This window comes from Apteryx rowi, unplaced genomic scaffold (genome assembly GCF_003343035.1).
Source record: "Apteryx rowi isolate R43461 unplaced genomic scaffold, aptRow1 scaffold_17, whole genome shotgun sequence".
In the NCBI taxonomy this organism is placed as follows: domain Eukaryota; kingdom Metazoa; phylum Chordata; class Aves; order Apterygiformes; family Apterygidae; genus Apteryx; species Apteryx rowi.
In genome coordinates, this window is record NW_020447974.1 from 5,633,866 (window position 1) to 5,644,011 (window position 10,146).

The 10,146-nt window shown below is 40.9% G+C and overlaps 1 protein-coding gene across 1 annotated transcript in view; it reads right to left on the reverse strand.

Moving 5' to 3' along the window:
* The window catches only part of TICRR (TOPBP1 interacting checkpoint and replication regulator), an 18,112-nt gene extending 7,974 nt beyond the window's left edge, over window positions 1-10,138 (reverse strand). The window contains exons 1-14 of the mRNA XM_026060654.1: window positions 9,916-10,138; window positions 9,042-9,327; window positions 8,204-8,445; window positions 7,706-7,949; window positions 7,055-7,187; window positions 6,138-6,280; window positions 5,144-5,356; window positions 4,040-4,188; window positions 3,117-3,211; window positions 2,676-2,769; window positions 2,427-2,506; window positions 1,867-2,109; window positions 1,165-1,261; window positions 838-910 (exon numbers count right to left, since the gene is read on the reverse strand). Of these exons, the coding sequence (XP_025916439.1) occupies window positions 838-910; window positions 1,165-1,261; window positions 1,867-2,109; window positions 2,427-2,506; window positions 2,676-2,769; window positions 3,117-3,211; window positions 4,040-4,188; window positions 5,144-5,356; window positions 6,138-6,280; window positions 7,055-7,187; window positions 7,706-7,949; window positions 8,204-8,445; window positions 9,042-9,291 (2,056 nt within the window). The 5' untranslated portion in view covers window positions 9,292-9,327; window positions 9,916-10,138. The remainder of the gene's footprint in view (window positions 1-837; window positions 911-1,164; window positions 1,262-1,866; window positions 2,110-2,426; window positions 2,507-2,675; window positions 2,770-3,116; window positions 3,212-4,039; window positions 4,189-5,143; window positions 5,357-6,137; window positions 6,281-7,054; window positions 7,188-7,705; window positions 7,950-8,203; window positions 8,446-9,041; window positions 9,328-9,915) is intronic.
* Window positions 10,139-10,146: the final 8 nt, after the last annotated feature.

The following is a 10,146-nucleotide window of genomic DNA, read 5'->3' on the forward strand; positions in this document are numbered from 1 at the left end:
GGGGGGGGGAAAAAAAAAAAAATCACAGAAAGATCATTTTGTCAGGGCACTAGGAGATAGGAACACCATGTACCAGTATAAGGAAACAACTTTTCAGAGGCCAGAAAAGCATTGAAAAAAAAAAAAAAAAAATTGTTTTTCTGTTACTGGATACTATCACCATCCATGCCCTCCTCAAAATCCATCCTGGACTTGTTTTATGAATTTGCACTTTTCATACTTTCCAGAAACAGACTACTGACAGATGTTATGATGGAGAAAACAGCCAGTGAATTTGCGAGATAGAACAACATAGAATGGGCCACAAAACCTCAACTGAAGCACGTGTGGGCTCTGGGAATGGGTGTGAGATTGAATTTTATGAAGCGTTTTAAGAAAAGAGATATCCTGTTTCCAGACGTAAGGCTGTTCACCTAAATCTGCCTGCAGGGTTGTCAGATGCCTAAGCAGAATATATTAGCTTCCGATTCTCTCAGAGGGGTGGGCAGCTCTAGGGGCTACTGAACACAGAAAGATGCCCTGTTTAGGAGTAAACTCCTGTCCTCATTTTTTTTTTTTCCTGGGACAGAGAAGATGGAAATAATTCCAAGATTCAAGGAAGAACTGAAAGGTTTCCTCTTCAGGATAAGTGAGTTAAGTTTTCTGCATGTGTGAGTGCACACACCGCACAGCCACTCTTATTTTTTCCCCCTCAAGGCTTTTGCAGAATTTTGCAAAGCTTCCTGCAGATTCCCAGCATGCCTCAGCGTGATTTCATCACGGCTTACTAAAATTTACAGAGAGAACAACATGTGCTGAAGACGCACCTTTCCATGGAAAAGCTAGAAGTCAATGTACCTTGCACTGCTTCTTTCTGCAACAAAGGCATTTGTTGGGGTTTCTCAGTAGCAAGGCAAGAACGAGAGTTCTCCTGAAACAAAAGAGAAGTTAGACTCACTGGCAGTTTAAGGTTACAACAACTATGAATGAATGCAAACAGTAAGCTCCAAACCACATATTTACTCATTAGTTAATTTTCAGGTTTTCCAAAATGATTTTGGCCTCCATACAGCTGATATAGGGTATACCTACTGAGTGAATACAGAGCAAGATTTCACACTCAAGTCTCAATGTTGCTACATCCCTGCGGGAGCAACCCACACAATCCTTCTGGGAAAGCTTTACCTTTCTGATGGCATTCTTGGCTATCTTGGGAATCTCAATTTGACGCAAGTTCTGCGGTGCTTCTGTCATGCTCCTGTGCCTGGCTAATACATTATTCCTTTAGCAATTAAAAAAAAAAAAAAAAAGATCAGAAGTGTAGTTATCAACTCTTACTTTAACTTACATGACACCTTAAACTGGGGTTTGACTCTAGAAATGGGAAGTCTTTACCCATATTCAGATTGCAAGTTCTTTGTGTTGGTACCTTATTTATATTGCAAACATCTTTCAATGTCGTAACATAAATAGCTGAAACTACAACTTCAAGACAGGTATTAAGACTTATTTGTTAATTTGTTAAAATGAACATAGGTTCTCAGTATAGAGTCCTACAATTAACTGCAGTCTTAACTTTAATGATTTCTGGTCATTCACTGCACAGTACAACACCCTTCTCTTATGGAAGGTGATCATGAACTCTACTTGTGCAGAAAATACACATACAGAATCAAGGTCACACTTGCAGATAATCAGCAACAGGGAGTTAAAACGAAAAATGGGAGCCCTTAGTATTCCCTCAGACACACAGTGCTATCAGCAAATATCAGCTTGCCCCACCTAGCTATCCACAAACAGATACCAGAATGATGGGGCTATAGTTTAGATAGCTCCTCAGCCCCAAATCAGGCTGCAACAAGCTGCTTTTCTATTTGGAATTGTTACCTTCTTTTTTTGGCAGATCGGGTGCGCAGCTCCTCCAACTGATCACTCTCAGTGCGTGGGCAACCAGTGCTGGGAGTCAGGGCAGATGATAGAGAGTGTGGAAGGGCTGGAGACTTGCTATCCAGAGTCACTGAGTCATCACTGAAGAAGTCTGAAGGCAGAACAGATGCCAGCTTTGGGGGTATTTGAGTACCTAGACTGTAGTAAAGATCTCCAAGGGTCTTCGGTATAGACTCCATATAACTAGAGTATCAGAGAGAACCCACGTCAAATAGAATCCACCGTAAAACTCTGTCAAAGTTTTGAACTAAATCTTTGTTCCTAAGCTTCAAACAAAAACAAAAAAAACAAAAAACCCTACACTGAAAAAGTTAACTGTGTTTTTTCTTTACTTGCTGAACAGCCACCTTCTCTTCAATCAAGATAAAAGCGTAACAAGCAAAATGCATCCAAACTTGTCAAAATCACAAAGTCAAACCTGTAGATTGTTGTTTATTCATAAAAGATATCCAGCCACAACTACAGTCCCCAATAATACTTAGTCACCCTATAGAACTTACAATGCTAATATTTCCTCTAGAAACTTTGTAAGGTATCCTGGGTCTTCAGTCAGGCACAAAATACGCAGCATCTCTGTCATCTGGAAGAGAAAAATCAGGTGGGAAAATGGATTAAGCTGTGACAGCCGCAACACCAGATTCTTTAGCACAGAATACAAAGTGTTACAGTAAAAGCAGGGAAAACTACACGTTCCAGGTCTACATTCTTGGTCTCATCCAGAAACACAACCAGGTCTATAATTTACTTGCCTCCTCTAAAAGCTGCTCCATTTCATCAGTGTTGCTTTGTAGTGAAGGGCACTGAAGACACAACTCTAAACGCAAAAATACCTGAAGTCGGCACCTAAGTGAAAACAAGTAGTCATTTGTCACCCTTTTTTGTGGTGGAAACAGCTTATTTACCTCAAAAGACTTACTCAAAAAGCAGTAAGCATGGCTCCTTTTGATAGCATAGATTTGGTTAGTATTTGCTTTTGGTGGCAGGGGAGACATCTCACTTCAGATAAAGACTGTGATGTCTCTCAAATAGCGCATATGTGCATTTAAAGAGATGTTTTTACTGTGACCACAGATTCTCCCTGGAAGTTTTACCTATGTAAATACCTTTCCATTTGTACAAAATCCACCAGTAAAAATTGCTAACCAACTCCATGGTATCTTAGAAGCTGCAGTAGATAATGTGTCTCATACTCTCTGACTTTGGTTTCCTTCTCTGAGCCATGCTGTTGTCTGAGAGTTTTGCTGGTCTTCAGGAGATGGCTTCTGACTCTTTCCACACAGGCCACCTGCAGACACAATTACAAAGACTTCAAGTGTGCTCCCTCTCCACAGGGCAGGTTCTTTTCCTCACTTGCTCAGTTCTCTTGGATATAGCTCCATTTTTCCCTCTTCTTAAAGAAATTCTCTCTTCTACTTTCAGTAGCAAAGTTGTGTTGAGGCAAGACAACAGAAGAATGTATAGCTTGAAATCAGAAAAAAGGTCATAGGCCTGCTTGCAGCTTCAGGACATTTTAAGTAACTATGGATCTGTCTTGCACAGTATTTTCTTCAATTAGTCACTAGTTAATCAATTTTGGTTTTTAAGTAAGCAAGTTACAATACTTAAAACTATTTCTTAACTTAAAGTAAGAAAACCCTTCAGCGCTCTCTCTCTTTTCTGGGGAAGTAATGGATGTAGGCTAACTGTGTTTCTGGCTTTGCTTTACATAGTTTTTTAAGATATGTTTTTTTAAGAACACATTATTTAGAATACTAGCTTTGAGAGAAGTGAAATTCAAATTCAAAGTGAGGCTGATATTAGAAAAAAAAAAATCTATTGCAGCTTTTAGCAAAGGCGTAAACTGATAATTGAACCACATTTTCTTAAATTCTTTACAACTATCTGAAGTTCTTCACTATTGTGAGAGCTCTGATAACATAGCTTAGAAGTTTTTAGTCATATACATCTCGTATAAAACCTTACAGTAAGATGAAATAAAGGTAATCTGAAATAGCAAGAGTTTTGACTTCCAGTTCAGTAGTAACCTTGCCATGCAGTTTTAGTCAGATCATGAACACCCCTACAAGTGTAAATACTGTACATACGATTTTCATGCTCACATGCTCTTCCCTACCTCTCTCTCTTTGGCATCTTGTATTTTCAGGAACCTTTTAACGGCTGTGATCAAACTCTGGGCACACATAAATGAAATAACTCCCTCCGCAACAGCCTTCTGGTAGCTTGCAATTAAATGGGACAGCAGCTCCTCTTCAGTTTTGAAGTCTGTAACAGGGAAATGTTACAAGTTAACTAAATGCCAGTTCACCACAGCTTACTGAAACAACACTCATTCTAGCTAAAGCAGGGGAAAAGGAGGTCATTAGGAAAGAAAAAAAGCAACACAACTTTGCTACAGCAGAGAGACATCCAGAGCACAGAACACGAACAAGAGCAGTCCCAGGTGCAGACCCATGGCAAGTGATAAGCTTTGGCCTAAACAGATCAGAGCAAGATTTCAGGTTACTGCAACATCCTGCTCCTTAGCACACCAGTCCCAGAAAGCAGCAAGGAAATTCCTGACCCTAGAGGTCAGAATAAAGAACAGGTAGCACAGGAAAACTTTCTACCACAGATTTTCTTTCTATAGCCAGAGTCTTATTTCTGATGAAGTCTAGACTACAAGTCTAACCTCTTGTATAGTGTAACAATGGGTAAACTTCATTTCCAGACCATGAAAATAAAAACCTATATACTGGCACTGAGACTGAAGTCCATAACCACTCCCACTTACAGCAGTAGCATATCTTCTCCAGAATCTCAGAGGACAGAAACAGACCAGCACCAGAAGTATCTTCACAGATATTGTTTGGCTCAGAAACATGGTCAAGAAAGTCCCTTTATTTTTGTTCTATTAATAAGAGGACTACATTCCACTTACACCTTGATGGCTGCTGCCCTTTATTTCCTTTAGTAAAAAACAGTTCCTTATTGCTCCTTTCATATGGGAGTGGGGCACAAATACTAACCCCCTGAGCAATTATAACACTAAATCTTTACAAAGACTAACCAGAAGGGGGAAAAAAAAATAAGTAATTATCATTCTGTGCCAACCTGAAGACACAGAAATCAAAACATCTGTTTGCTCCATAGCTCCTAGTACTCCACTATTTTCCTTCACTCTCCCTTCCATAAAGATCCCATATAACTGCCTACAGATATCAGAACTGATAACACAAACCTATTGATATTTTGAATGCCTTTTCCTTTTCTTCCAGCTTTTCATCCAATCTTTTGGCTGAAAGCTTCTGTGGGACCTTCTCATTCACTGTTGGTGGCACACCATCAGGTTGAAACTTCTGAGCCTTTACATTCAGTCTTGCTACATTCAGCATCTGCAGGGAGCGGGACATGGTCTTCATCTTCTGCCTGACTGGAGTTCGGGGAAGCCCACCTGCAATGCCACAAAAAGGGATTTCTACTATCAGACACGCTGGAGCAAGAACTCCAGCCGAGAGAGAACATAATACTGATTGATTCTTATGTTGCTAGCAAGTAAGGACAGTAACCTTCTAGCTGGAAGTATGGTTGAAAGGCTTCTATTTCTCTGTGAAATAGATGTACAGGGAGCATAGCACATAGGTACTTCTCTAAGTACAAGGTGGGTGATAACCCTTGTTCTGCACAGGAAGGGAAGTTGCATGAACAGGACATAATCTTGTGTCACGGGAATAGAAATAACAAACTCAGAGTAAAATTTAGCAATACATTAGATCAGGATATATGCAACTTTGGTTAGTGTACTGAAATGCAGTGATGAAACTCTTCCTAGAAAAAGAGAAGGTGTTCAATTTTTCCAAATTAGAACAGAACAGAGACATTGTAATACTTAGTAGTAATTGCAGGGGTCCCTACTTCAATAACTAATGAAACTGCAGAGCTCTGCACACTGCTTTCTAACAGTTTTGTTAACCGTTCTGTAGCCTTGAATTGCTTAAGGAGTAATTTGGGTTGTACTAAAGGACAGGATTAATGTGTTAATTATGAGGTCTCTAAATTAGAAAAACAAAACAAAAACACACACACACACACACACACCCCCCAACAAAAAACATGGAAGTATGCCATTGTTCAAGAGAGGACAGATCTTTAGGGTTTGTGTGTTAACACAACTTGTTGAGAAATCTCTATCATCTTTAAATGGTAGTGTGCACATACTCCCAAATTACACATACGTCTTTTTTTGTTATTTCCTGGTCCAGCTGTGGCAGATACTTCACTGGATTTCCTCTGGTACATCTCAGATAGACTTTCTGAAAGTTCCACTTCAGATTGGTAGGCATCATCCTTCTCATTAGTAGAATTAACTTGCAGTAACCTATATGACAAAGTAATTCAATACAGATACCAAAAAAGATGAAATAGGAGGCATATCCCCTGTTCTCACTGCACAGTAACAGGTTTTCTAGTTGCTAGTCCAACTCTTTAGGGAAAGTAACACATGCTAGCATTCTTCCAGATCCCTGCTCCACAAAAATCTTGCTCAAGAAACCCCCTTCCCCCCCCCCCCAAAAAAAAAAAAAAACACCACACACACACACCCCTCTCAATGATCATCAAATCAGAAACAAGTATAAGAGTTCTTTATGTACAACAGATATGCCACTGACCAATGCCAAGAACATGCACAAGCAAATTCATGCAGACTAAGCTATCCTGCATTAGGTGTTTTTAGACACTAAGCCCGCTTTCTTCAAAGAGCTTGATAATTCGTTCCCACTAAGTACCAACTGAGATAACTACCTTCGACATCTCACAGTGGATCTTATCTAAGAAGAAGAGGTGAAGTCTGCCACTTGTCTTAATACCTTAGGTAATTTTAGGCCACATACGACTCCTGAAATGGTCAACACTTCAGTCCAAACAGACTGCTACCTAGGCATCCTGTTTCCTTTTTTTTTTTTTTTTTTTTCCTGGTCATATGCTTTTGCTTCATTATATCTCAGTGTATATATTAAGCTGAGCACAGAAATAAAAGCACAAAGAGAACCATTCCGTTCTATAACTCTATGTAACATGCAGCCAGGCTCCCTAAACAGGAAGCAGAAATCCCTGACCATTAATTACTCAGAGACATGTTTCAGAAAAATACCTGAATGACTCCATCAGATTGGAACTTGCTCCACAAATATTCGACGAAGGATACCATGCTTCAAGTACTGAAGGATGCCAGCGTCCTGTACGGGAGAGTTCCTGCTGGACCCACTCTGGCACAGGAGTTTCTCCTGAACAGAGAAATAAATAAATAAATCGGAATGAAGCTACATGAAATGGCAGAAGCTTTGGCCTTCACTGAGACTCTAAAGCAGAGAACTCCAGAACTATGGTTACAGAGGGCAATTTAATAGCCAAAACATCAGGTTGGGAGACTTGCAAGATTCTATAATGCAAAGTAGGCCAGCAAAGATTAGTGTCTCTGCAGCCACACCCAAAAGTCTTGCTGGCCAGGGATGGCCTATGTGGCACATTCTGGGAAAACCCATTCTAAAAGCTGGTCACCAAGCACAAGTAGCTGTGCTTTACCTAAAAAGGTTAACGGAAACCAATGCTCTGTCACTGAAACAGAAAGATACACCACTGCAGATCTCTGCATCACAAAACAAAGTCTGAGCTATAGAAGACAAAACAAACAAGCACCAAGATCACTCATCACTGAAGAAATCAGTAGCTTTAGTGCCCTCTGCCCCAAATCAGATCTACAGATAATTAAGAGGAGATATGTTTTGTATTTCCCAATGCCTACCAGGACTAGCCAGAGACTCTTCCACTGATGTGTCAGTTTTGCTCAGCACGCTATTAACAATATCTGGGAGGTGAAGGGTGTGGTCTTGGGAAGAGCTCTGCACTACAGTTCCTTCAAGGTTGCATCGCTGAACTTCAGCTGCCTTCTCAGAACAGAATATAATCAGAACTGCAGTACTCTCGGAAAGTGGTGATAAAACAGCAGTGCAGGGGCACGAAGTTTTGGATAGAGACACCTCAGCAACCTACATAAAAAGAAAGGGATGTTTGTATTACCTAGTAATACCCAGAGGCCTCAGGTAGTACACAGTTTACAAATAGGTTATAAACTTACTTGATTTTCTAAAAACAGTTCTGAACTTAGACCCAAATGAGCAATTTGCAGTGCAACAAATACCACTATTACTGTCTTCACAATATGACACACAAGACTGTCATCTTTTTTGGTAACAGCCCATTTCAGAATAGGTATTGGTTCAGGGCAAACAGAAAGATTTACCATGTGTAGTTCTTCAGTCACTAGAGTCCTTAAAAGCTGATGAAACAGTGATCTGTTTTGTTCTGCTTGTTCAACCTGGGAGCTTCGCAATATCCAGCTCTCTGCTAGAAAGTTGCCAGCTTGCATCAAATTCCAACCTGTCAAGGTACCTTTCAGGAAGATATTGACTGGATGCTGTGGTTGTCTTTGGCTCATGGCTAGGGGTTCCAGGATCACCACACAGCTTTCCTGCTTCTCTTCTCCTGTGCAAGGTCAAAAATAAAACAAAAATTCTATTATGTGCAAAACAGTTTTCATCCAGATGAAGAGACAACTTCAATGCAAGAAAAATAAATTTGAGATTAAACTGGGAATAGCTCTACAGTAAATGTATTCTATAATGGACCTCCCCAAGCTCTCATAAAGGAGCTGAGTGCATCAAGGGACTACTAAAGAAAGAGACAACATGCATTGCATCTTCCTTTAAAGCTGATCTGATCTCTTTTGAAGGTGCTTTTCATTTACTTGCTTAATTTAAGCAAATTAAAGTAGCTGAGACAAAGCGTGTAGAGAAAAATAGTGTACACGAAGATGGGACCAACAAAGAACTGTTCATACATCCAGACTCCTGGGAAAAATGGAAAACTGAAGAGACCAAATCAGGAATAGGGGCCAATAGCTGTCCTATCAAAAGGCACTGGAGCACATTCAGGACTTTTTTTTTTTTTAAATATACACTCAGGCTCTTAAATATCTCAAGTTATCTCTATACATACTGTTCAGAAGGAAAACACATCAAGGATCCTGCATGAGAGATCAGAGGTATTTCTAGGCATGCCTAAGTACCCCTTTTTATTACCGTGAATGCTGAGAAACAACATCCCTTCTTGCTGGGGAAATACTGCTTGCAGTGCAGAGGGCTTCGAAAACAAGAAGTTCAAGGTGGAGTCCAAGGGCAGAAGCGTGGTCCATGGCATGAACTGTGGCATAGAGGAACTGGAATCTCCAAGAAAGCAATGAGCAAGATCTGCTCTGTGGTTACTCAAACATTGCATTAAGATCTCAGATGACAAAATGGTGCCTCCCGTCTGGTGGATCAGTTCAAACATTGTCCAGTATCCAACATGATCTGGAGATTCAAGCAGCTGCAATAAAGCAACAGACAGGTGTCAAGTTAATTTTGGCAGCGAGAAGATCTCTATCCAGACAATTAATATAGATTACAGGCTTTTATAGTAACTGGCATAAGAAATGCATACACTATATTTCAAAGCATTTCAAGCATTTTCGAAGTTTTTTTATGGACTAAACTAGCCCTCCTAGGAACACAAGAAGGAAAATACTACGCCCATTGAATCAAGAGGTAGGCAGTATCTTCGAGCAGAGTTTCCTGAATTTAGTATCTAGACAGCTGAACTGTCAGACTGCTTATTCACAGTCCTGAACAGCTATAACTCCCACCTAACTGAAATCACAAGACAACCCATCAATAAACACTTTGCAGCCACTCAGTTGCTGATGTATCTTAATCTCCACAGGGATAACTACTAACCAGGTTTTTGGCCTCTTGCTAAACAGGATTACTTGGCAGTTATCGGAGACCTGACCTCTCTTCCTTCCACTCAAAGATTACAGCATAAAGCCGCACGCTCTCCCTTCTTAAATGGGAAGCAATCGAGGAAGGTGGTCCATTATCACTGGCAATACAAAGGCATGCGGCATCCTCCAGTTACCTTAGACCACTCGGCAGTGTCCACCCAGTACAGCGTGATTTTCTGGTCTGCAATCAGCTCCTGGACTCCCTTGGGCAGGAGCTTCTCCGCCAGCTCCTGAGGCGTGGGCGGCTCGCAAGGGGAAGGGGCGTCGCTGCCGGACACGAACTGCCGCAGCTCCCTCCGGGAGTGAGGGCAGGGGGAGAAGAGGAAGATGGCGTTCACGAAGCCCTCGGGGGGCGGCAGGCTCTC